This window comes from Aulonocara sp. 'chitande type north' Nkhata Bay, linkage group LG9, assembly GCF_057382095.1.
Source record: "Aulonocara sp. 'chitande type north' Nkhata Bay isolate Kocher_YH1m ecotype deep benthic linkage group LG9, A_spYH_male_GT1.1, whole genome shotgun sequence".
Lineage (NCBI taxonomy): Eukaryota > Metazoa > Chordata > Actinopteri > Cichliformes > Cichlidae > Aulonocara > Aulonocara sp. 'chitande type north' Nkhata Bay.
Genome location: NC_141352.1, coordinates 11430547 through 11456329, shown reverse-complemented (window position 1 = coordinate 11456329; position 25783 = coordinate 11430547). Strand labels below are relative to the sequence as shown.

The 25783-nt window shown below is 39.8% G+C and overlaps 2 protein-coding genes and 1 long non-coding RNA gene across 3 annotated transcripts in view; 2 read left to right on the top strand and 1 right to left on the bottom strand.

Moving 5' to 3' along the window:
• LOC147321697 (uncharacterized) overlaps positions 1-25783 on the top strand; it is a 79908-nt gene that overhangs the window by 11085 nt on the left and 43040 nt on the right. The window lies entirely within an intron of this gene.
• Positions 1961-10010, top strand: LOC147321699 (uncharacterized). The gene is made up of 4 exons (XM_086305838.1): positions 1961-2392; positions 4683-4788; positions 5707-6387; positions 8052-10010. The coding sequence occupies exons 2-4, from the start codon at positions 4771-4773 to the stop codon at positions 8667-8669; spliced, it is 1317 nt and encodes a 438-aa protein (XP_086161964.1). The 5' UTR covers positions 1961-2392; positions 4683-4770; the 3' UTR covers positions 8670-10010.
• LOC147321698 (uncharacterized) lies at positions 10783-25706 on the bottom strand. Its single transcript, XR_015131003.1, has 7 exons — positions 25442-25706; positions 23644-23749; positions 19403-22306; positions 15600-15752; positions 15080-15184; positions 13604-13672; positions 10783-13497 (listed from the first exon to the last, which is right to left on the bottom strand). It is a non-coding gene; the product is annotated as an uncharacterized LOC147321698 (long non-coding RNA).

Here is a 25783-nt window from a genome sequence, read left to right as displayed (position 1 = left end):
TGTTCCGTGGTGTTGTCATTCTTTTGGTTCTGAGACCCCACAGCTGCAGTGAGCCGTTCCGCGATGTTATCCAACTTTCGCTCAAGGGTGTTATTGTGAGCAGGCCCCTCTCTGATGTATCCCATCATACGCTCAATGGTGTTAGTTTGAGTCTTCACGGCAGCTGTAAGCGTCTCCAAGGTGTTAACCATGCTGCGTTCGGTGTGGGAGGCCGCGACTCGTCCCATCGCTTCAATTCCAGCGGTCAGCTTAGGGGGAGTTTGAACAGCTGGTTCCGCTCTCTTATTTCTCCGATAAGTCAGGGCCAAGCCAGCTCCGATCAGCAAGAACCCTGTTATCATGGCAAGAACCCTGTTATCACCCTTTTCTATTTTTTCTAAACTGAGCACCTGATGGCTTTGAACTTTTCTTGTCCATCTTACATTGGTTTTAATTTTGCACTCCAGTATGAACACCCATCCCTCAACTCGAGGATCACCACAACATAACCTAACAGACCTACACCTTAGTTCACAGATTCCCTTTGTGTAGGTTTTATTTCTGGGATTTCACACAACCCAGGATTCAAATCATGAATACATAATGGGCTTGGATTTACATCATTATGAATGAAATGTGCTCTATCTGGAAGCAGCCGGCCCCGCCCCTTTCGACAGGTTGTGTGTGAGACTTTAAATCATCAAACTGTAAATTATACATTTTAAATTGTTATTGATCCTTTACCCCGAGTCCTAATGTGTATATTTATTTTCTTACTCTTCTTATATTTATTGTTTGTTTACTTGCACTGCTGTAACTGGAGCCTCGTCGTCTCGTCTCTCTGGACTGTCTGTAGCGGAGATGACAATAAAGTTTACTTTGACTTCAGCAGCGAGCAGGAGCACCGAGGAAAAACATGGGTGCAAATTATAAGTCTGTATCATGATGTCTGGTGTTTTAGTGTTTGTTGATTTGTTTTTATTTTGTTTTTATTTTGCGAGTCGGTTATTAGATGCTGCTCCAGCCGGTCAGAGAATCCCCCGCCGCCCCGCCCTCTCCTTTCTGTGCCGCAAGCAGCAGGCGCACCTCGCAAACGGAGGGCGCCCTTACTCCCAGCAAATGGGCGATAGAAAAACGATTGGTGCCCATGCCATTCCCAATATGCGCTGGCTGATGTTGGAGCAGCATGAGTACGAGCAATTATTTATTTATTTTTGCCGATGCCCACTAGGGCAACCGCCCGTATCAAAAACCGCTACTGGTTACAGTGATGGTTCATGCACTTCATATAAAAGCAGACCAAACAGATGTGCAGGTGACTTCGGGTCACTTCAGACAGGGTCAGTGAATGTCTCATTCAAAAAAACTGTGGGGAATGAAATGGGATAGTCCTTAATTAATACGTTTAAGCCTCTGGAAATAGGGACTGTGTTTGAAGTAAATTAAACATCTGCACTTGATTGGAAATCCGCTGTGGTTTTGTACAGAGGCTAAACTGGTGTATGTGTTCATAATTTGTAAACTGAAGATAATTAATCTCAGAAATCATGACACAATATGGAGCCCGCATAAGCTGCATTTACTAGCATCAGGAATACCCGTCCTGTAGTAACTCAGTATCAGATCGATACTGTTGCGACTTTCATCCATAAATAAAGCCGCGGCCGGCTGAGTTGGTTGTGTCCCTGTGACGCGCCTCCAATAATCCATATGAGTCGGACTTGTACTTTGCGCATTTATTTTAAGAACAAAACAAAAACAAACGTTTGCGCTTTCAATCAATTTACAAATAGCGCATGGATTAACTGGTGTGCCAAAAAATGACGCTCAACAGAAAAGTTTGCCCACATCCACTCACCCAACACACCTGCATCAGGTAAATAGACTGTGACCACACCCACATGCCATCACCTAAGACGCAGGTAAAGCTATACACCTGTGCCACCGTAACAAATAAGCAAAACATAAACATTGACTTTGGCTCTTACAGATACCAAAGCTGTTACGACTCTGCTAATCACAGTTCAATCAAGTTCACTTCTCCATCCCTGAGGGATCCTCTTGGTCATACCGTATTTTAATAAGAAGAATCGGATTTGATATTCTCCGCATGCTCATTGGACAGGAGCCTGTCAATCACAAATTATTAGCCAATGAGCAAGCCGTTTCACAGCCAGATCCGTGCTTCCAAAGTTACGTGGGTTTTCTATCACCAAGATGGCGACCGCGGAAACGCTCGTCCCGACGCTTTCAAACGGCTTCAGAAAACAGCGCGTGGCGTCACCTGTAGCTACGATCGCACCTGACAACCGCGTGAACCACGTGGGTCTCTGCTCCCTGATCTGTTTCCTGTGTTTGGAAAGAGTTGCAGCTTCATCGCGGAGTTTCTCTCGGTTTGTGGGCTCATCTAAAGGTAAGCACCGAGCTAACTTTACTGTGAGTTCAGTTCATGTTGAGTTTAGCTCCTGAATGAGGTCTTCTGCTGCTCTCCTCGGTGTCTGTTCACAGTTTATTGTGAACACGTTGAGAGAAGAGTGAGAGAGTGTTTGGAGAAAAACACCAACTAATCATTAGCTCAGCATGCTGGGAGAAGTTGAGTGTTTGCTGTGATGCACAGGAAGATGTTAACAAAAACTAATGAAACAGAGATGAAAGTAAACCGTGTTCATATTTGAAAGCACAGAGAATAAAATATATTGTGGTGGTTAATGTGCAGCTCTTGGTGATTTGGGAGAATCATGTTTTTAATCGTGTTGTGGATTAAATGTTGGGTTTGATTTCATTTTGTCTACATGCATGTTGTAGAGAAGTTGGAGCAGAAAAGTCTTTTCATTGTCCCTGCAGCTGTTTTTCTGCCTGCACCAAACCTCTACAGCCTCATTTCTATTTGAAGTGATAACAGGAAATGGATGAGAGCGATCTGCTGCAGTATCAGGGTCACTATAAACTTTATTGTCCAGCTGCTGTGGATGAACACATGAGAGGAAGTGAACTCCTAAAATGATCTGCAGACAGCAGTGAGAGTGATGAGGAGAGAATAGAGATACCAGTAACAACACATAAGACAAAACACAAACTGCAGGAGACAAAAAGAAAGACATGCACCGGTGACTGCGGTCTGTGTGTTGAGGCCAGGAGAAAATTAGGCTTAAGCTGAAATTGGGGAACTTGGCTATCTATACTCCAGAAGCCAGGGAGGTTGTTTGCAGGGGAGTTACTAAATTTTTAAAACCCAACTTGGAAATATCACATTTTTACTTGATAGCAGCAGGTGTTAAAATTATTGGTCATATTTTGTGGCAGGATGCCTAAATAACATTAAATGTTTAAATGTGTCCATTTTAAAGTTTGAGAGCTCTACTGGACAGCTGTGAGGTTACAAATGAAGAGCGTGTTATGTGCAACAATGTAGCAATTTTACTGTTACACTTTGATTCTCTTTACAGACTTGTCATCTGCATTGTATCACCGTCTGATAAGGTCGCTTATTAGAGTATTGTGCACTCATAGGGGTCATTTTGATGCCCGATATGCCTGTTTTTGTGAGCATGTACAGAGCTAGGAGTAAAAGCCCAGCTTAAGAGGAAGCTGATATTCACTGTTTCTATGTAGCTAGCTACACAAATCTGGTTAATGTTTGCAAACATGCTGTCTTTTAGGCTATATCAGAATCAGAAAGACTTTATTTATCCCCAAGGAGCAATTAATAAAGCCTCACATAGAAGCTGCAACTCCACTGAGCATGTGCATGTGTTTGTGCATGTCCGCCAGACTCAGGGAGATGCACCAATGTGCTATGGGAGGGGTGAGATGGGACAGAAGACACACCGAGTTTAATAATAACAAAGAACGCAGCAGTGACACATTAACACATGTGGATTAAAAAAAGAGGTGTGTGAAGACGTGCTCATTGCATCATGGGAAGGCCTTAGCAGCATGAGCCTGTTGCAGCATAACTAATGAAGCATTCAGGGTCACTTGATCCAACATTAACTATAAGTTTTATTAAACAGGAGAATTTTAAGTAAGTTTTTTGTTATTCGAGTTTTTATTCGGGAAATACAGGCATGAATGCACTTTTGGCTCATCATTTCATCATTTTAAAGTAACAAAACCGAGAAGGAAAGAAAAATGTCTGGGCCTTGTCGTACAATGGGTACACTAAAGTTTGACTTTGCAAAAAACTGTGTTTCAGGCTAAAAAGTTCTGTGGTTCAAAAAACCTATGAAAAGCACTTTTTTATACTTGTGTTAGGTTTTGTATAGAAATGACACAAAATTCAATCTCGGGCTAAATGTGATGTAAAAAGTTTACACTGACATCCATCTTGATCAAAGATGAGTGTTGTGAAGCTTATCTCAAAAGTAGAATCTGCCTACCAAATCCAAACTGGGAGCTAGTTCTGCAGCAGAGAGGGGCAACAGGAGGTTGAAAGCTGAAGTCTCTGCCTCCCATTCTACTTTCAAATATCATAAGAACGGCAAGTAAACCTGCAGCAAAGTGGTCTGCAGTGGAAACATGGTATTTTGAGGTCATTAAGATGGGGCCGGATTATTCAAGACCTTGTATGTGAGGAGGAAGATTTAAAATTCACTTCTCGATTTAACAGAGAGTCAATGAAGGGACGCCAGTGTAGTATTCTCTCTCTTTGTAGTCCCTCTCAGTAGTCTCGTTGTCTAATAAAAATCTGTTCTTTGTCCCAGCTGATCAGCAGGAGGAGAAGAGTCTGACGGAGCAGCAGAGAAAGATTTTCAGCTATTTGGTCTCAGCTGACTCACTACAAAGGAAACAATGAGTTTCGCAGAAAAGGTGAGAAAAATATCAGTTTCTCTGTTGGTGAATCTGGGTGCACTTCATCGGCTCTCAAATCTAAACTGGGAGCTGTGTGTTAGCTGTGTGTTAGCCCCAGGCTACACATTCATACCTATACAAACAAGAATCAAGTTAATAGATGAAATAAGAAGATCACACATTAACAGGACACTAAAATAGCAGATTAAGAAAATTGAAATTCATATTAAACCCCCAAATTTTAAATGTAATAATTTCCCATTTAAACATAATCTGATCTACAAACATCTCAGAGTGACAGCCCTGGTCTTTATGAGAAATATTGTGAAGTCTTTAAAGCTCCCATTTCGACAATATCATAGGATTAAAACAGTGGAGTGCCACCCAACAACTCTCAGCTGATCAGCAGTGAAATATGACTAGAAGTAGAGAAAATAAACAGGATAGTAGCTGGATACGTTTTCATGGTCCAGTATTGTTCTGATTTTCTTTTTCCCCTCCCTCTGGCAGTCAGGTAATTTTCTGGGTATTGAGATTGAGTTTGTAGCATCGTGATAATCCTGCTTTAATCAGCTTCACTCTACTAATTACTGCTTGTTCTGGGTGGGGATGAGAAACATAAGAGAGATGATATTTACCACTTTTAGTTGCTTCTTTGTCATAAGGGGTCTGGTATAGTTTTAATTAATATCTCAATCTAAACACTAGGTATAGCCATTTACAGATATTCTAATGGTTAAGTTATGGAAAAATGAATAATTGATAGTAAAGTATGCTCCTGTCACCAGAAGGTTGGGGTAATCCACAAGGTATTTGGCAACTGCCATGATTCAACATCAGGTTTAAAGCTCGTGTTAATGGAGGAAGTTTGAAGGTTGAGTTTGTTCCACGACTGCATTTCACTCACTGCCTCTGTTTGTATCTCTGTCACTGCAGGACCAACATGGAGCGAGAAGTCAGCGCTCTCAGGAGGCCGACAAACCTCACAGAAGAAAGAGAGACAAAACATACACCTGTGACGATTGTGGGAAAGGTTTTACCTGGAAGGTCTCATTAAAAAAACATCAAGTCATTCACACTGGAGAGAGACCGTTTAGCTGTGATTTGTGTGGAAAGTCTTTTAGACAGCCTGGAAGTTTAAAAAGACACCAGCTCATTCATAGTGGAGTTAAAGAACATACTTGCAATCAGTGTGGGAAGTGTTTCTCTCGGAAAGAAGGGTTGGAAGAGCACAAACGTATCCACAGTGGCATTAAACAGTACAGCTGTGATCAGTGTGGTAAAGTCTTTGCTCACCGTAGCGGCTTATGGACTCATCAAGTTGCCCACTCTGGAATTAAGGCATACAGCTGTGAGGTTTGTGGAAAAACCTTCAGCCAAGTAGGGCACCGAAATGCACACCTACGCATTCACACCAAAGAGGATGTGTACTACTGTGAACAGTGTGGAAAAGTGTTTATGACAAACAGAGACTTAAAAATCCACAAATTCACTCACACTGGAGAGAGACCTTATAAATGTGACGTGTGCGATAAGGCTTTTAAAGATCCAAGTTCCCTCAAAGCGCACCAACAGATCCACACCAGGAAGAAACTCTACAAGTGCAGTTACTGCGAGGTATGTGTTTACATTTTTATCTTGTAGTTTTAGTGTTTGAACAACTCTGCTTATTAAATTTTGTTACAATATTAGCAACTATGCTGTATGTACAGGAGATTCATCACATTTCAATATCATTTTTTGTTTTGTTTCTTTCATGATTAGGTCAACAAAACAAACCTTTATGTAACTATATTATTTAATGGCACTTTCATGGTATTAAAAGATTATTTCTGTAAAAATGTGGCTGTATGTGAGTTTACAGTTACTCATTTTCTGTCTGGTCTACATAGAATAAAAAGAATTGTAGTGTCATTATAAAGATATAAGACTTAAAAAACAACCACAACTAAATAGTCTACTCTCAAGTAGGCTGTTTGGCTGTGATGCCACTGCTGGTTGTTAACATTAATGTTTTCATAACACTTCCATTACAGCTGGTAAGTGGGCCTTAGAAACTGTCCACACCTAAACTTTTGAGGCACAAATTCTTCTGTCTCCGTTCAAAACACATTTTAGTTATCTTTGACGCACCTGAGGGATTTACTATGAGGGAATTTCAACCACTGTCAGAGATCAAGTTTTCCGCTTCAGCTTCTGTACGAGGTCATATAAAAAATGTCAACCATAAAAAGATCCCCATGAGTGCCACCTAATCTAATCGAAGACATTGTCCAATGATGATAAAGTGGTGAAATATAAAGAAAATAAAAGTGTAACACTAAATTTCTACATAATTGTAAAAATATTAGATTAATATTGCAAAGAAACATTAAGTTTGTTATTTCAAGTGACAATTTTAGAGTAATGGTGCATTCACTGGTCGTGTGCGCATTCGCACCTCGAAGCACGTCCAAAGCGAACTGGTCAGGCTTTAAAATATGCAATTTTCATGCCCGTGAAGCGGAAATGTGGGAGGAAGTAGTGCCAGATGGCAGCTGTCGATCTAGCGTTTGAAGAGAGGGTCTCCCTTCTCTATTCACCGTGGAGAGCAGAGCAGTGGCGTAAAGGACGCTTTACACATTAGTCATTACAAAAATTTATTTGAAACAATATTAAGATGCTCAAACTGAAAAACATTAAACATGAATATATAAAATATAACTATTTACAGAGAGACAGGAATAAAAAGGACCCAGCTTAAAGTGGAAGAGCCTCAGGGAGAAGGAGGAGAAAAATAAGAACATTGTTTCTGCCCTGGAGGCTCCTGATTGGTTTTCGCGGCGCGACTTGACGCTGGAGTTCAGATTTTTCCAACTCAAGCGGTAGACGCAATAAGCGGGAATGCACAAAATGCACCACACAAACTGCAGTGCGTATTTTACTTCGCGCTTCAAACGCATCAGCCAGGCTTCTTTTTGCGCGAATCAGGCAGAAAAGTGTTTTTTGCGATGCAAATCTGTCGCGCTTCATCACGCTCCTCCATTGACTTTACATGTTAACCTGAAGCTCTGGTCGCTTCTAATGCGTTCGGTGTGAACGCATTAGTTGAAAGTACATGAGTGTTATTGTTGTATTCTTTTTGGTATACCTACAATAACTATATTTTACTTTTTAGTTATCACTGACATAGTAAAATGTAACTGGACATTGGCAGAGATTCTCTTAATTTCAGGCAACCTTCAGGAAAAAAGATTTTGAAGAAATTCCCTGACTCTGACTGTGTTTGTGTCTTTGTTTAGAAGCAGAGCGACACAGATGGATCCAGTTCTCAACCCTGTCATCACTGTGGTGGTGGGAAAGCGTTTCATTGTGACATTTGTGGAAAAACTTTCAATTGGCAAAGGAGCCCAAAAATACATCTACGTAGACACACTGGACACAAACTCAAGTACTGCAAAGAATGTGGGAAAGGCTTCCCCACAGCAGGCGAATTAAAGCGCCATGAACTCATTCACAGTAGCATTAAAATGAACCTCTGTGACCAGTGTGGGTCATCCTTCACCACTGCAGGTGAGCTTAAAGCTCATAAACGAGTCCACACAGGAGAGAAACCATACAAGTGCAGACACTGTGACAGAAGCTTCTCTCGTGCAAATACTCGTAATGATCATGAACGTACACACATTGAAGGAAACTTCAGCTGTGACCAGTGTGACAAGAGCTTCAAGAATCTCAGTTCATACTCCAAACACAAACGATCGCACTCTGCAAATAAGCTATTTCAGTGTGACCAATGTGCAAAACCGTTCACTTCATTATCTGCTCTGACCAAACATCTGCATGATCATGCAGGACTAAAATCTTTGCTGCCATTGGATCACAACAAATCTGAACAGACAGAAAGAACCTCTTCCTGATCAGGCTCCACATAGTTCTGACTGTTTACCCCTGTAAAGAGTCAGCTAATGTCACACCTGGTTCTTATGACATAGCTATGACTTTTGGACTGGCAGTGATACTCTTTGTATTTAATAAGTGGCAACCATTGAAAACTACAGACATTCACCACCAACAGGAGGTGCCATATGGGTTTAGTGCTATTTGGACCAGGTGGTAGTCAGAGGCCCTGGCGTTCTGAGCTGTGGCATACATGACTAACCATGGGACCAGTATAATTTTAAATTTGAACTAGACCTGGGCTGTACTTCTGTGTAATACTTATTTACAGTGGTGGCCCGCAGAAGTAAAAGCCTTTGTCCCAACAATCAGTTTACTCCCTTCGAGCAAGTGCTTTGGCCACAGTGGGAAGGAAAAAGTCCCTTTTATGAAGGGAGCTGGGATGAAGAAGAGACATAAACATGCTGTGGAAGAGAACCAAAGATTAATGAAAGTTTTTCATTTTAACATGGATGAGTTGCTCAGTGGAAACCAAATGTACCTACAAATAATCGAATCTAACCTGAACCTGAAGCCATTCGATATTTTATTTTGATAAATATGGCAGCACTGAGACTCATTTCCTGACTCGTTTTTTTCAGTTAATTCAAATGATTTAATCTTTTAGTTTTGGTTTCTAATTTAGGTTCAGTTCGTTTCATGTAACCTTGCCCACATGTTAGTTTGTAGCTATATTTAATTAACTTTAAAGTTTGTCTTATTAAATGTTTCGGTGTGAAAAATAAAGAAATAATCGTATATTATCGTTACAGCCATTGGACCCATCCTACAATCCTACACTCAATCCTGCTTATGTTGGTGACTTTATTTCACTCAAGGTCACTTTAAATCACTCATACTGTAAACTGTAAAGCTGCTACGTTGGTCATTTTAAACCACTTCAAGGTCACTTTAAATCACAATTCTAAATTGTAAAGTTAGACTGAAATTAACCTTTTTTACCTCAAAGTGTATATTTACTCCCCTTACCTTAGTCATATAGTGTATATTTATTCCTACTCTTCCTATATTAATTGTTGTTCTTTTTGCACTGAATGGAACTGGAGCCTCATCGTCTCATCTCTATATACTGTACTGTATATAGCAGAGATGACAATAAAGTTTACTTTCGCTTTAAAACGAAAAACTATTTCAATGTCTTTTGCTCTATAAACGTGTCTCATGCAGTCTGGTTCGCCTCGAGGTCAATCCAAAATTCTCCATTGATTAGTGCATTGGGGCAGTAACTGAAATTAGCACGGTTAACAGTGAAAACCTTATGAATCTATGATGTATCCATATCAAACATGTAGTCCTAATCCGCCCTGGGTCCAGCATCTGTAGTTTGGTTTCACCAGGTTGAGGAGGTTTGGCCTTTTTCTCGTCTTTTTGATCTGTAAACGGGAGCCTGACAGACAAGTGATGGAAAAAGGTTTGAAAACCAACTCTGTCTCATGCATGTTTTATTGGTGTCTATTGACATACAGTAAACATTTTTTGTGTCTTAGATAAAAGAGTTCAATCCAAAGTTAAAGCAAGATTCAAGTCCATAAATTATGAAATAACTGATGGTAAAATAAAATTAACTAGAACTCAGAGTAGAACTTATAAAGCCATAATGTGGTGTGAAGATAAATAAATAAATAAATAAATGAAGTTCCATAACCAAGATCTATGCCAGGGGTGTCCAAAACCTGGCCTCAAGGGCCGGTGTCCTGCAGGTTTTAGATGTATCTTTGATCCAGCACAGCTGATTTAAATGGCTAAATGACCTTCTCGATATTTCTTGAAGTTCTCCAGAGGCCTGGTAATGAAACAATCATTTGAATCAGGTGTGTTGACCCAGGGTGAGATCTAAAACCTGCAGGTCATTGACCCTTGAGGCCTGGAGTGTGCTGCCAGCTAAATCTAAGCTTTATCACTCTGACTTTCCCACACTGTCAAACTCTTTGTGTTATCACTGGTCCAGTTCCGCCTTCACCAGACCAATCAGCAGTCATGCCCCATAGTTTAAATCTAACCTTGCATCTGCCATTGGCCTTTACAGACGCCTTTGTGCAACCCACCCCCTCCTCTTCTTTGCCCCTCTTCACTCAGGCTCCATATAAACCACCTTCGTCTCCACCATCAGGATCTAGGCTCTTAGGGGTCCTACTCTAATCCCTTTCACAGCTGGGGTCCGTTCTGCCAAGACATACCATCAGAGGCTAACTGCCAAACACGTCTATCTAAATTATGTTCATCGATAATTCTGTCTTTGACAGAAAAAGGAACAGAAATCCTATAAAGTGAGATTAAATGTGTCACATTGTCAGTAGTTGGTGCCTGCATATATTTCCTCTTCCTGTTGAAGAAAGGTGTAAATCCTCCTTCATTAAGACTTTCTGTGAATCAAGTCAAATGTAGTCATGATGATCTCTAAGGTTGCAGTACAGCAAACCTGGAACAAATGCAAACTGGATTATGGTGAACCTTAAACTCACATTTTAAGATTATAGTCTTTTTACAGCATTTTTACAGCTGTTATTTTAAAAGATTTATTGCAGAAAATTCAGTATTTTTTACTCCTTTACATTTGTTTGACAGCTTTAGTTATTTTCCAAATCAAATTTAACCCAACATCCTGACTCATCCTAGCAGTCCAGTTAAAAGCCCACATCGACTCATCTACTGTTGAAAACATGTCTCAATTTATTCAAAAACTCTTTATGCTGTTTCATTCAGTTGAATAACAGAAAACATAAACTACAGCTCATACAACTGCTCTCATAGCTTACTCAGGTTTAAAAAAATTACAAATTTCAACTTAATGAGAGAAAGAGTTAAAAAAAAGTTTTTAAAAAAACACTACCACAAGAAAAACCTCACTGGTGTTAACAAAATTGAACAAAACATTGTGATGTACAGCACACATACTCAGTCCCACCGTCGATAATTTCTTCAGTTCAGTCGATACTTTTCCAGATACAAAATCTGCACGTTAGATTTCCACAGTTGAAATTTTGTGCCCAGCATTAGTTTTGAAGTGTTTGATGATGTAAAGATGGTGGCAGCAGACGGGTGTGCCACAAGGCCACATTAATGTCGAGTGCAACACTTTCATCTTTTCATTACTGCTGATTAGCTGCTAAATGTGTTTATTGCTGGAATTTCAGCTAACAGAGCACAAATGAGAAAAAAATATTACTTGTAGGATTTTTATCCCCCAAGATCATAAGGAATTGTATGTAATTTCACAAAACAAATAGATTAACACCTGAATTGATGTGAGTAACAGAGTTCAGGTATTTGCAGTGTTTCCTTTCACTGCATGCTTCTCTGTGACGTCTCTGACTGAAGTGGGGACAATCAATAGTTTCTTTATGTGCTGATGGAGACTCAGCTGGTGTTTCAAATGTCCTCTTTAGTCTCTTTTCAAACTCCAGGTCTGAAAGGTGAAGCCAATACAAAGTGCCCTAAACCTATTTTTTTTTTCTCGCTGGCCACCAGGGGGCGATAGTTATGGTTGCAAAAAAGATTTAAGCTCCTGTGTAAATATCTGTCTGCCTGGACCTCTTTAAATTGTTTCCTGGTGAGTTCATGGGCTGATTTGCTAATTTCAGGTCATAGTGAACGAAACATTAGGCCAGGTTTGTGGACTTTAAGCTCAGACAAATGGGAGGTTGCATCATAAATTCTGTGCCAAGTGATGTGGATCCATCTGTTTTGGGACTTCTGTGGAAATAGAGGAGCAGCTGAAAGCGTCTATTAGTTCAACTTTTTACATTTTAGAACTAAACGGTTTTAGCTTATTTTGAGCCACCTATCACACTGGCTATGCCAAACTTGCTTTGTGCACTCCTGTGGTAAGCAAACACCGGTATCGTGTGTGTGTGTATAAGTTAATGGATATTTTTCACTGGAAAAACAACTTAATGAAGAAAAATAATCACATCAGTGAAACAAAAAGGTAAAAATATGGAAGGAAACATTTTTCTTATTGGAAATTAATTCCAAATGAAGTATAAACAAAAACAGGTTTTTCTCTGGCAAAAAATGCGGATTATTCGACCACTGAAAGTCATCCCCAACAAAGTCCCTTGTTTTTGAGAAAACCAACAGCAGCCGGCTGTTAATGGAAATAACCCACCCCCGCCCCCCAGGTTTGTTTAAATGTTTGTGGAATCTGTTAACATGAGCAAAAGTGTAAAGTGAAGACAAAACCAGTCGACTACAAGCACAGCTGGTGCTTTTCGGGGAAGAGATGTCCCAGATTTTCACCGGCACACTCTGTCTCTGTTGCTCTTTACATATGTGACAGAAGTCATAACTACAATACAAATTGTTAACATGGGGGCTTTAGCAAACTAGAAGTTACCTACACTTGATTCCAGTTGTATCTGTACAGACCCTTAAAAAGCTTTAATGTTGAGACTATACAATGCTACATAACACACCGGGATGCCATTCGTACTGTAAGGTGTAGCAATGACTTACACCTAAAGACATATGCAGAAGAGAGAATCCCACAGTTAAATTTGAACTGTTTCAGCTGAGTTTGGGTTGTGGTCCAGCATAAAACCTGTGCTAAATCAATCCATCTGCTCTGAAGGCACCTTGGAAAATAAGGTTCAACAGCAGTCCTCACTTTCTGACGTGATTTAAATAATGATCTTCAAAGTTTGAAGAGCTTTGAATCATTAACATGACTTCAAGGCAGGTTAGTTGGAAGAATTGTGGTCCAATAACTTCATTTTGGATCCAAGGTTTTCCATCGAGGGAACACCTTTCTAGGATTCGTGACTATTCTCCAGGTGATAATGTCATGACCTGTGGAATATACTTCCATTATCCATGTGTCACCAGAGAAAAGGATGAGTATAACTTGATAGTATAAGGAATAGGGTAAAAACTGATCAAAGAAAAGGTATCTTACTTTAATGCTGAGGGTGGAGTCTAGAATTTTACGTCCAGCCCTTTACTGTTGGTTCTCACGCAAGCATTTCTAAAAAGAAATTTAAAAAAAAAAAGAAGCCAAGTGTTTATGAACTCTCAACAGTGCAAGGCTACAAAAACACAAACCATCAGCTCATCTCACTTGCAGAAGTACAAATAAAAGTAAAGATGGCTAATATGCGATTGCTATTGTGAAATATTAAAAATAATAAAAGTCAAGTGACAGAGGGGAGCAAAGTAGAAAGTTGATGATGCATGGAGCAAGGATATTGAAAGTGGATGAGTAAATACCTGGGGTCAAACATTCAAAGCATCAAACAATGAACAAGAGAGGTGCAGAAGAGAGCGTGGGGAGGGTGAAGCAAGTGGAGATGAGTGTTAGGGGTCATTTGTAAAATAAGGAAGCAGCAACAGTGCAAGGGAAGGTTTACAAGATGTTAGTACGGTCTGCTATGATGCATATTTTACAGATGGTGATACTAACAAAAAGGCAAGAGGATGGACAGGATTAAAAATGAGTGCGAAACACAGAAAAAATTAGAGAGGCAGGGCTGAGATGGTTTGCACATGTGCAGAAGATGGAAAGTGAATATACTGGCCAAAGCATGCTGAAGATGGAGCTGCCAGGAAAGAAGTAACACCTCATGGATGAAGGTCGTAAAGGAGGACAGTGGGCTGGTGTGACAAACGAGGATGGTAAAGAAAGGGTGAAATGGAGGCAGATGACTAACATAAAATCTTATCCTGAGTAAAACACAGAATGAAGGCATGTGAAGTAATAAAAGTTCAGATGTATTAATATGTATGTAGCGTAGTTATGTAGTGGCAGATCATTTGTGATTTATAGTGGAGACAAAGTTTAAAAAATTAGTTTGTAAATGTCCGTCGGGTGTAGTGGTTAACAAATTCACTTGCAAGCAAACAGTCTGTGGGTCAGTTCCAGCCTTGGGGTAACTGCTGAATCAAACATGCTGAGCTACTTGCTGAGGCACCGGAAGCAGTTTCTTTAATTCAAATGTGATTATCTCTGCTAAATGTTTGTGTGTAAACAACGCATATGATTTTAGGCCAAAAAAAACATTTTACTTTTTTCATTTCATACATTTTGGATGTCAGGTTGTACAAGAGTAGTGCACATGTTGGGCCAGCTGTTTTTCCCTGCTTCTAGTTTTTAATATTACAGTAAGTGAGAGGACTTAAAGGGAGGATGCAGATGCAGGCCAAATAAGGTGATGTAGACGCAGAGAGAGAACAAACAGATGATCTAACAATAGGTGAGGGAAGACGAGATTTTATACACAAACTGGGCACATTGAAGCCACGTGAAAGCATCAAGACCAGGGAGACAATCAAAGAGGAGTACAGTCAGATCGAAGATAATCAGGAAACTCTCAGAGACAGGGCTTTAAGCATAGGAGCTGCTGTTCACTGCGTATTTATGGGTAATCAAGCTTACTTGACGATTTTATTCTCCAAGTTAAAGTTTATCAGGTCTAGGTTGTGATTCATCAGCAGATAAAGAATCGTGGAAAACTCCACCGCATCCATCTGCAGGTCATCACTGAAAGACAGGGTCAGTCTGTCAGTTCGGTTTAAAGAGACAAATGTAGTGTAGCTGCGGGCCAAGTAAAGAAGAAGTGTGCCTCATTTCTTTAAAATCATAATTTCTTTTACGGCAGCCATGCGTCAATGTGTAAACAGTTGGAGATTTGAAAGATGAACATAGTGAGTGCAAAAGTGCTAGAAAATGTAAATCTGAATTCATATGCTAAACATACTTCAACAGTTACTGTATTTATTCACATGACTGGTTGGTATTTACACAAAAATCCATTATAAGATAAATAAGGATTATAATGAGCTGTGAATCATGCAAAGCTACCCTGATACCATCTCTGAATAAAAACACCCTTAAGGAAGAACACATGGAACAATAAGCTTGTTACAGTAACATTAAGTTGTTACATGGGTCTCACTTTGTAGGTTTGTGGTGATGGCTGAAGTCTGCACTGATGAGGCGCTCTGTGAAACTAGAGCAGCTGGTCGCTCCAGTCTCTGGTATGTGCTGATCTGTGATGCTTCCAAGATGGCATCCATCACAGGGCCTCATTTTGGCACGGCCAGAAAACCTGAACGAGATCAGCGAAGCGAACAAAGGTGCGTTCAGTAAAACTGTGGCTCGCTGGCAGAGGGCCAGGCGGATGATTTAAATCAGTAACAATACCACAGCGTGGAAACACGTCATTACAAGCATATGATCTGCACTGATGATGTTAATCACATAATATCATTGGGTCACTGCCTCCTCAGTATGTGGATACGTGCAAAATGTCCCATTACCTGTTCATATAAACCAGGGGTGCCCAATCCCGGTCCTCGAGAGCTACCGTCCTGCAGCTTTTAGATGCATCCTTGTTCCCACACACCTGAATCAAATGAATGGCTTGTTATCAGGCCTTTGCCAAACATGATGGCATGCTGAAGAGATCAAACCATTTGATTCAGCTGTGTTGGAGTAGGGATGCATCTAAAAGCTGCAGGATAGTAGCTCTCGAGGACCGGGATTGGGCACCCCTGATATAAACAATTTCAATTAAAAAAATGTTGTCTTTTGTTTATCTATTTCCTGTAGCGATTAATATTTTATAATAACATTTGAATATTTATTACTAATAATATAATAATATTTTATATTTTAATGATAATAACATTTCAATAACAACATAATAATTTTTTAAAATTTTTTATCACTTGCTTACACAGTTTGTAAGTCTGTGTGCTTAAACTGAACTGGTATTTGAAGACTGGTATTGAGTCACATCTCTATAAATAGTAACACAAAGACTTCACTACTCTCAATCTTACAATAACAGACTCAGGAGGGGTTTTTTTTTTTACTTTCCTGGATGATGTCATGCAAACATGCCACACAAGAACACATTAACCCGGTGCAGAGGATTTAACATTTAAGAGGCCGGTTTCCTTTTCATTTGTACAGTGAACCTGAGCGACAATTTTTTAAGTGATGCATTCATGCAGAAACTTCTAAGAACAGCTTCTCGTTTACTCAGAAGATTTTGTCAGCGTACCAATCTCAACATCAGTCACCTCAAGGTGCTTTATATTGTAAGGTAGACCCTACAATGTCAAAGAAAAACCCAACTATCATATGACCCCCTGATTGTTAAATCAGATATATATGTACACATTTTTTGTGTAAAGACTGTTTGAAGTTATGCCAACAGTTTCCTCTTGTTTGAGAAGTCTTCTAACATTGGTTCAATTTAATAATGAGATGAATTATCATGAACTAAAATGCGTCAAAAACACAAATCACTGATTAAGTTATTAACAAAAGTCTGGGTATAGTTTTGTCTTACACTGTGTTGTAGGACTTGAGTTCGAGCTTTTCTGTATGAATGATATGCTTTCTGAAAACTCAATAAAAACACTTTGATTAAGTTATTAACAAAACCCAGCTCTCAGACTGAATCCCTCTATACATGCTAGCATTTCTGTTACACCACTATCGCTCAAATGGTCTTAGATCATCAGGTCGGTCCTTCTGGTTGTTTAAGGGTTAAATATAAAAGCTTAAGTCATCAACAACATCCTTTAAATCGCTTCTAAACACAAAAACCCCAAACGTTTTGTAGACTTGCAATGCCACTTATTTATTGCCCTTATATTATTTTTATTATGGTAATAATATTAATCACTTTACATTATAAACAAAGATGCTTACACTGTAACACTTGAAGCACATTTTATTGATTCTTATCTACAGGCCAGTACTTTGCATGCCTGCACTTTGTTGTACTGTGTTTGGTTACTCAAGCAAACGGAGCTCTTTCTCCACCACGGCTCACGTAACACATAAAAAGCGCTAAACAAAGAAACACGCCTAGCTTCTTTTCCTTTGTCATTCAGACTTTATGGAAATTCTCTGTGTTTGTCCAGCTTTAGTAATCGTATCCTCTACTGTTTGAAATTTTACACTCTAAAGCACTTTTTACATATATTCCACAATGCACACAAAAGGCTTAAGGAAACATTTGCAGGTGTTCCAGTGTCCATCGTTCTGTGTGGGAAAGAAAATGTCAGCCCTGACGACTTTAGTTTTGAAGAAATAAACAATAGTAACATAAAACATGCACGATGGGTCAACTTGGTGGGGAATATTTTCTAAACTGCTGTAATGTTGCATTTAGTCCACTCCAGGCTGAGTTAAATAAAAAAACAGAGCTGATCAAGCAGAAGTCTGTGCTGTGAAGCTGGATGTGGGGATTAGAAAGATAAGAAGATACTGTCCCCATGTAGTGCACAGATCTGAATATTGGGAGCACTTTGTTTTACTAGTAATCTGAGATCTCATTCCGAAACACATGACACGCATAAAAAATGATGAACAATTAAACATCTTCTGTCTACTTTTTAAAAGGTGTATTTTATAACGTATTATATTACCAACTAGATATTGGTTATGGATGACCTCTGGTTAACAAGCATTTTTTATGAGGGTATTTTGAACATGTGGCTCTTGCTCACTGTGATTTCGGAAAAGCATACGGGGTGACTATTTTCACATGAATGTTTTTCAAGCAAAAGAAAACTGAAAAAAGAAAATGCAACAGTAATTCAGCTGTGAGGTTTTTCTGCTTGGGGTGCTTTGGAGAGCAGGTCATCTGCTAATCCTTGGCTGCTGCTGTCTCCATTCTTATGCCTACTAAGTGTCCTTGGGCAAGACAGTATAGGAACGCACGCACGCACACACACACACACACACACACACACACACACACACACACACACACACACACACACACACACACACACACACACACACACACACACACACACACACACAAATCCCAAATATCTTTGAAATCCAATCCAAGCCTGACAGCTGTTCACAACTTTGACTGATCTTCTTTACTATTTCCTAACACTTAAAGACCAAACAACTGCTTGTTTCATAAGGAAGAATAACCAAATTAAAGCTCGAGTCTGGAGATTTGTCATGCAGAGATATAATGGGATTCAGTCTGGAGAGGTCAGCCCCTGCTTTTGATTTTTGAGTTGTCTCTCGTGCAGCCTGAGCAAGTCCAAGCTACACCTACACAGGTCCCAACTAATCAATGTTTGGAAAATAGCATCACTGTTCTTAAAGATCTTAGTGCAAAGATAATAAAACCTGAATTTTTGAAAGCAAGCCTGAAGTTTTTATCTTTAACTGATAAAAACTAACAAGAAAAACAGATTTTTAAGATGAGCTTTATTTTTCACATTTTTTCCTGTTTGTTGTCCACTTAATATACAGAAACAGGGAACCTGCTGCCAACACTGTCTCTGTATTGTGAATGGACTCATAGCCCTCAGCTGGTGTATTGAGCTGGAATCCACAGTCATGTAACACATGAGGATAAGTTACAGTCAGTGAGGCGTAATAAGGAAAACAAACCCTGGGTTGTTAAAAGTGCTTTGTTGTACGGTGCTCTGCATCAGGTCATTTCTCACACAATGCAGTGTGCCAGTTTTATACGTGTTTTTCTCTCTATTGCTTTTCCTTGACACACATGATATTCACATACTACAACATTGTAGATTTGTACTGACAGATTATCCAAAAATACCTGACACTTACTCGTGAGGTCAGAGGTTCTCGGCCCCAGGTGTGTTTTGCTGATAATCCAGCCTCGGTAAAACACGCAATGAAAATAACAACAAAACCTGCTTCTTTCTGCCTGATTGTGATCTGGATTGCAGCAAGTCAGCTTACCCTCTGGTGTTGTCTGGACTTCAGCTTCTCCTCCGACATCACAAAGCGAAATCAGAAATGTCTTCAGTGTTTCACTGCCATCAGCTCTGCTCAACTAAGAAAAATCTGGTTTGTTGACACTTGAGATTCTTGATCATTTGCCAGATTATCTTTGCCTCAACGCCACTCCTACAGTGCTTGTACAGAAGGTAGAATTTCAATGTGGAAATCAGCCAAGTCTCCTCCTCTGATAGGCCTCAGTCTGTGCCAATGAAAACAGGTATGCTGACGTTAAGAGAACTTTCCATTTGTTACATCAGAGAGAGAGAAAAATGATCTGTCACACGCCTAACAAAACTTTGTAGAATTGTTTTTCTTTTTTTACAAAATGAAAAGTAGAATTTCCAGGTTTTGGAGACCCAAACCTTTTCTTTGAAACTTTGAAACAACAGATGTGAAAATACAACCATAAATCTGTGCCAAAATACATGGAACAAAAACACAATAATACACAGCAAATTCAAAAGTGTTAAATGTTTTGGTGTTAGTAGTCTTCTTGCAAAAGTAGAGTTAATTTTACTCTAAGTAGAGTCACATTCTTTTAATGTAACTCTGAGGTGTAAAATGATAGTAGTTAACCCTTTAGTTAACCCTTTACAGCCGATCGGAGCGGGCACGCTCCATTTTGCGTAACTATTTTTAAATCCCGGTAGCTCTGCAACCACGTAAGCTAGCGCAATAATTTTTTTTGCATATGAAACCGGAGGAGTTGTACTTACATCTTATGCCATCAGCTTGTCCTAGGTCACAGTTTCCTTCCACATATAGCTTTGCAAAAACTGCATAAAAATCACTTGCAGCAACAAAAACATGATATTCCAGAAACACGCTTTGCCGATCCGATCAGCTGTTTGTAACACTTCCTACGTCCATCAGCGCGAACTATCACATGACCGCATGACCTGCCCGAAACCGGAAGTGACGGAAATGTAGTTTTTTTACGATCGGGGCCTTATGAGCCTATACTTGTGTTTTAAAAAGTTATGTTTGAGTTTATGACTTTCTGTGTCGTTTCTGGGATGCTTAGGACTCATATTGCACTGCTGGAAATAGTTTATTTTGATGCATATGCTGTTATTTTGCAAATTTGCACTATAATATTTATTTTCGTTTTTCCTGCAGTGTATAAAAATTGGTGTATTTCAAAAATAAAACTATGAAGACACTCAAAATAAATTTCCTGTGGTGGGAAACTAGTTTGTGCAACTTTTTTGTATTTACAGTTTTGAGGGATGAGCCTCTTAAATTTCTCTAACTAGAAATATATGTTAAAAAAACAAAAACGATTTTCAATTTTTTTGTAGTTTATTGCACTTTTTTGCAATTTATGTAATTACTATGCACCTAATGCAGACATATTATTAAAGTTTGGGCTATAATGGTTGTATTGATGTATAGCAACTTGAAATGCTCCCAAAAATGGCTCCACAGCATGTAAAAATATAATATAAGCTCTGGCGGACTTGGTTCTATGGTAGGTCTTAAAGGGTTAAAATCGAGTGTTAAAAATGAGTGTTTCTATGTCAAATCTGGAGGTGTTACAATGGAAACATTAACTCTTGACCTCTTAACTCTGAACTCCTACAGGGGCTATGACACCAACAGAGTAAATTCACAGACTCCGCCCCCAGCACGGCTCCAATCGAAGCTGAAGTGAAGCCGCTTCAGAACATTTTGCTCTACATATTTGAGTTGTTTGCCATGCTTGGTAAGTCATTCTTTCAAAGATTGTTTCAATTATTATTATTAGCTTTTACTTCTGTGGCTCTTTGGAGTTGAGACAAAGCTGTGTGAAAGGCATTAGCCATGTTGCTCGCTGATAGCATAACATTCTGTTTTAGCTAGCTGAAAGGTATTGTTTGCGGGCAAATACCACAGCCTTGAAAAAAAGCTTGCATGTGAATTTTCAGTCAAACTTTTGGTCAAATACACCTAAAACAATGTCTAGAATGTGAAATGTTGGTATAATGGTGCTACTTGAAGCCTGAAAACGATCGCCCATAAAAAAAAACGAGCAAACAGCAGTAGCAGACGTCCTGACTGGATTCTACGTTAGCATAGATCCCTCCAGAGTTTTGTGCACACGGTTTAGGTAAAAATAAAAAAGGTTGAGGTTTTACATTTAGTTCAGTATTACCTGTTGCCTGTGTCCTTGTCTTTTGGGAAAATACTTTACACAAGTAATGGCTCAAAGAGGATTCCTTTTTTTACTGTGCTGGAATTGATTACCGGATTATTTGTGCCATTAATTAGTGTCAACTAATTTTTATTCAATCTCCGCACAGGATATGCTTGTGAAGATGGAATATGGGGGAGAGCAGAAGTGCGTTGAAGTTCCACAAAGGGATGAATGAAGGACATGCATGTTGTATTGAAGAAATAAGTGTTGAGAATGCTGTTATTTGCATTTACCAGCTCACCTATGTCAGACCTTTTGATAAACACAATTCTAATGAAAGTGAGAACATGTACACTGTTACATCTTTCAGAAAATATTTTGAAATTGTGGTGCACAGTTCAGAATAAATGTTTTTCAAAAACCATTGAAACTCCACTATGGATGAGCTGGTGTGTTTTTAGGTGTGCATGTTGGCTAAAATCCTTTCCACACTCATCACAGCTGTATGGTTTAACGCCACTGTGGAGGAATTGGTGTGCTTTTAAGCTTCCAGAGTGGGTAAAAGACTTTCCACACTTGTCACAGCTGAACTGTCTCTCTCCAGTGTGGATGAGTTGGTGGATTTTTAGTGAATTCTTCTTAGTAAAATCTTTCCCACACTCGTCACAGCTGTATTTCTTCTCCCCCTTTCTTCTGTGAGGTTGGTCGGCCTCCTGAGAGCGCTGACTTCTCGCTCCATGTTGGTCCTGCAGTGACAGAGATACAAACACAGGCAGTGAGTGAAATTTAGGGCTGGGCATCATCACTGATTTCGATTCGGGGAAATCTTGCCTCAGACAATCAGAAATATTAGAATTCTGATCACTATGTACTTATCCATATTTTATATTTCTAAAATGAAAGCTGACATGTGTGAGACTTCATCAGAGGTGTAAGCATCACAGCAGATGCCTTTGTGTCAAAGTAACTGAGGATAAAACAGAAAAACATGAAGGAGAATTTTCTGGCCTGGGTTTAAAAATATTCTGCAGTGGATCAAACACGAAAGAAAACCATTAATCAACATATGAACATTACCTGATGCTGCTGAAGTGAAGCAGAGCAAAGTTACAGACGTTTTATTACAGACACAGCTCAGCTAAGCATTTTGAAATTTTGCATAATTTCAAAAAGTTTACATTTGTTCTGTATTGAACAGCAGAAATGAGGCTTTGTTGCTGGGAGTGAAAAAAAAAAGAGAAACAAAAAGCAAAACAATAACAAAAAAGAAACAGCACCCGACAGAGCTGTAAACAACAGTCTTCTTTTGCTGCTGGTTCAGTCAGTTTTGTTTGGAGAGTGACAAAACCTGCAGCTTCAGAACCTAGCGCCAAGAAAGATGTAAACATAAAGGAACTGAGAACGCATCAGAATCAGTGAGCAGCCAGCTTTCAGCCCCGACGGCACGGACGTCTTTGTGCAGAATCCGTGCACATGCTCTCATTTACTGTTTTAGCCGTTTGGTGGTTGTTGAAATTTTCTGAGGTTTAACCTGAGATTCTGGCGTTTTGGGCAAAATTAATTTATATTTAAAAATCAAGTCAGGATTTTAATGAATTGATATCATGTTATCCAAGCTACAATCAATTTTAATCGATAATCAAAACCCAGTGAAATGCAGTCGTGGAACAAACTGTCATTACTTGAAGCTTTTCAACAGTCCTCTTTGGTGACATCTGCTGGTCAAAATATGAAGAGCAGCTTGAATCTACAAATTATAATGAAGCGCTTCATTATGTTTAGTATCATGTGACAGTTCTGTCTGATATCAGGCTACTGTTGTGTTGCTTTGCACATGTATTTTCTGTGTGATTGAAAAGGTTTTGAAATTTCATTAATAAATAATTTTGATGAATATCCTTATTTAAACATGTGCTGTGGTGTGGTTTCTCTTTGCTTGTGACTTCTTGATGTTTGTAAACATAATAGATATAAAATAAAAACATAGTACATAATAAAATACAACACAGTCATATAACAGGTTGGGAGGATGAGAGTTTTAGACGTGACTGATTATTTGGTGAAACTGTGATATTTTCCTCACCTCCTGTGTTGAGCTCATTGTTTCCTCTGTAGTGACTCAGCCGAGTCCAGATGGCTGAAAATGTTCCTCTGCTGCTCCGTCAGACTCTTCTCCTCCTGCTGATCAGCTGGGACACAAAACAGATCTTTGTTAGGCTCCACACTGCACTGAAGAGTCAAAGTGTCTCATATGTTCATCTGACAACACAAAGTACAAGTTTCACTCTGATTGCTTGTAGAAATCTTGTGAGACGTGTTGTGCTGCAAAGTGAGGAAACTCTCTCACTCACTTATACTTCAGGAGGAACTTTGTGACATTGGCTCTAATATTCTAAGCAGCCCTTTACTATGACAGGGCCAGAAAGTCCTATTTGAAGGTTTGGGAGAAGGACCATGTTAAAGGTGGATTGGGGTTTATACACTTTGTTATGATACAGGTAAGGCTGTAAGAGCCTGAGAAGGTGTCCTGAATGAACCTCTAAAACCAGTTTTCAGCTAACGACTCTGCTTCAGTCTGGAAAACAGCAACTACAAGTTTAAAGACTCCGTCAACAATTCACACCCAGCAACAGCCTGAACAGCTCCTCCTGTGGTTTCCACAAACAGGGACAGACCTGTTACTCCCCCACCCCACACTTTCAACTCCTTCAGGCCCCCAGTTCCACCCCCCACCCCCACCATTCATAATAACAGGGGCCCACACCTGATCACCACTTCACAAGTCTCTCCAGCCCCCATGGTGCCGCTCTCCAAACTCCACCATTCCCCAAACTTTGATTCTGTTCATCTGGACGTAGCTTTTTGTGGGAGAAACGTTTCGTCACTCATCCAAGTGACTTCTTCAGTCTCAACCGACTGCAGGTTTCCCCAATCTTCAACAGTGCACTTGCATAATGACTGAAACGAGCTCCACTGAAGGAACAATGGGCTGGGAGGTCAGTTATTGAGCATTAATTTGCAAATTCTCATGATCATTGATCAACAACCACTGATCACTTGCAGCGGGAATGGTACTCATTGCTATTGATCAGCAGACTTTGATTAATGAGCTTTGATCAGTGGTTTCAGTGCTTTCCTTCCTGCTTTGACTGCAGCTGTGTTTGACACAGGAAGACATTATTACATTTTTCTTGATTATACTTTATTCTTTTTGGGGGAAGTGCAGCTTTAAACCTTCAGATGATTCAGGTCAACCCAACAAATCAATCCGAACAATCACAGGTGGGAAAAACTTCTGTAGACAAAATGAAATAAAAATTCAATCCACAACATGATTAGAAACATGATTCTCCCAAATCACCAAGAGCTGCACATTAACCACCACAATATATTTTTATTCTCTGTGCTTTCAAATATGAACACTGTTTACTTTCATCTCTGTTTCATTAGTTTTTGTTAACATCTTCCTGTGCATCACTTTACAGCAGCCACACTCATTAAAATGAGACTTTGTAGGAGTTCACTTCCTCTCACGTGTTCATCCACAGCAGCTGGACAATAAAGTTTATTGTGACCCTGATACTGCAGCAGATCGCTCTCATCCATTTCCTGTTATCGCTTCAAATAGAAACGAGGCTGTAGAGGTTTGGTGCAGGCAGAAAAACAGCTGCAGGGACAATGAAAAGACTTTTCTGCTCCAACTTCTCCCAGCATGCTGAGCTAATGATTAGTTGGTGTTTTTCTCCAAACACTCTCTCACTCTTCTCTCAACGTGTTCACAATAAACTGTGAACAGACACCGAGGAGAGCAGCAGAAGACCTCATTCAGGAGCTAAACTCAACATGAACTGAACTCACAGTAAAGTTAGCTCGGTGCTTACCTTTAGATGAGCCCACAAACCGAGAGAAACTCCGCGATGAAGCTGCAACTCTTTCCAAACACAGGAAACAGATCAGGGAGCAGAGACCCACGTGGTTCACGCTGATCTCAGCTACGATCCAGGAGACAAGGGTGGGCAGATCGATGCAGATATCGATCCAAACGTTGGTAGTGGTTTACGATCGATGCTCCTCCGAGTTCACTATTTTACTCGCTGCGGATGAAGAAGCAGCTGTCTGTCCGAACACCTCTTCTTATGCGGCAGACTAACTTTGCTCCGCCCCCTTCTTCTGCCCTGCTCGGATTTGATACTGTGCCGTCACGTGACTCGGCTACACACAGA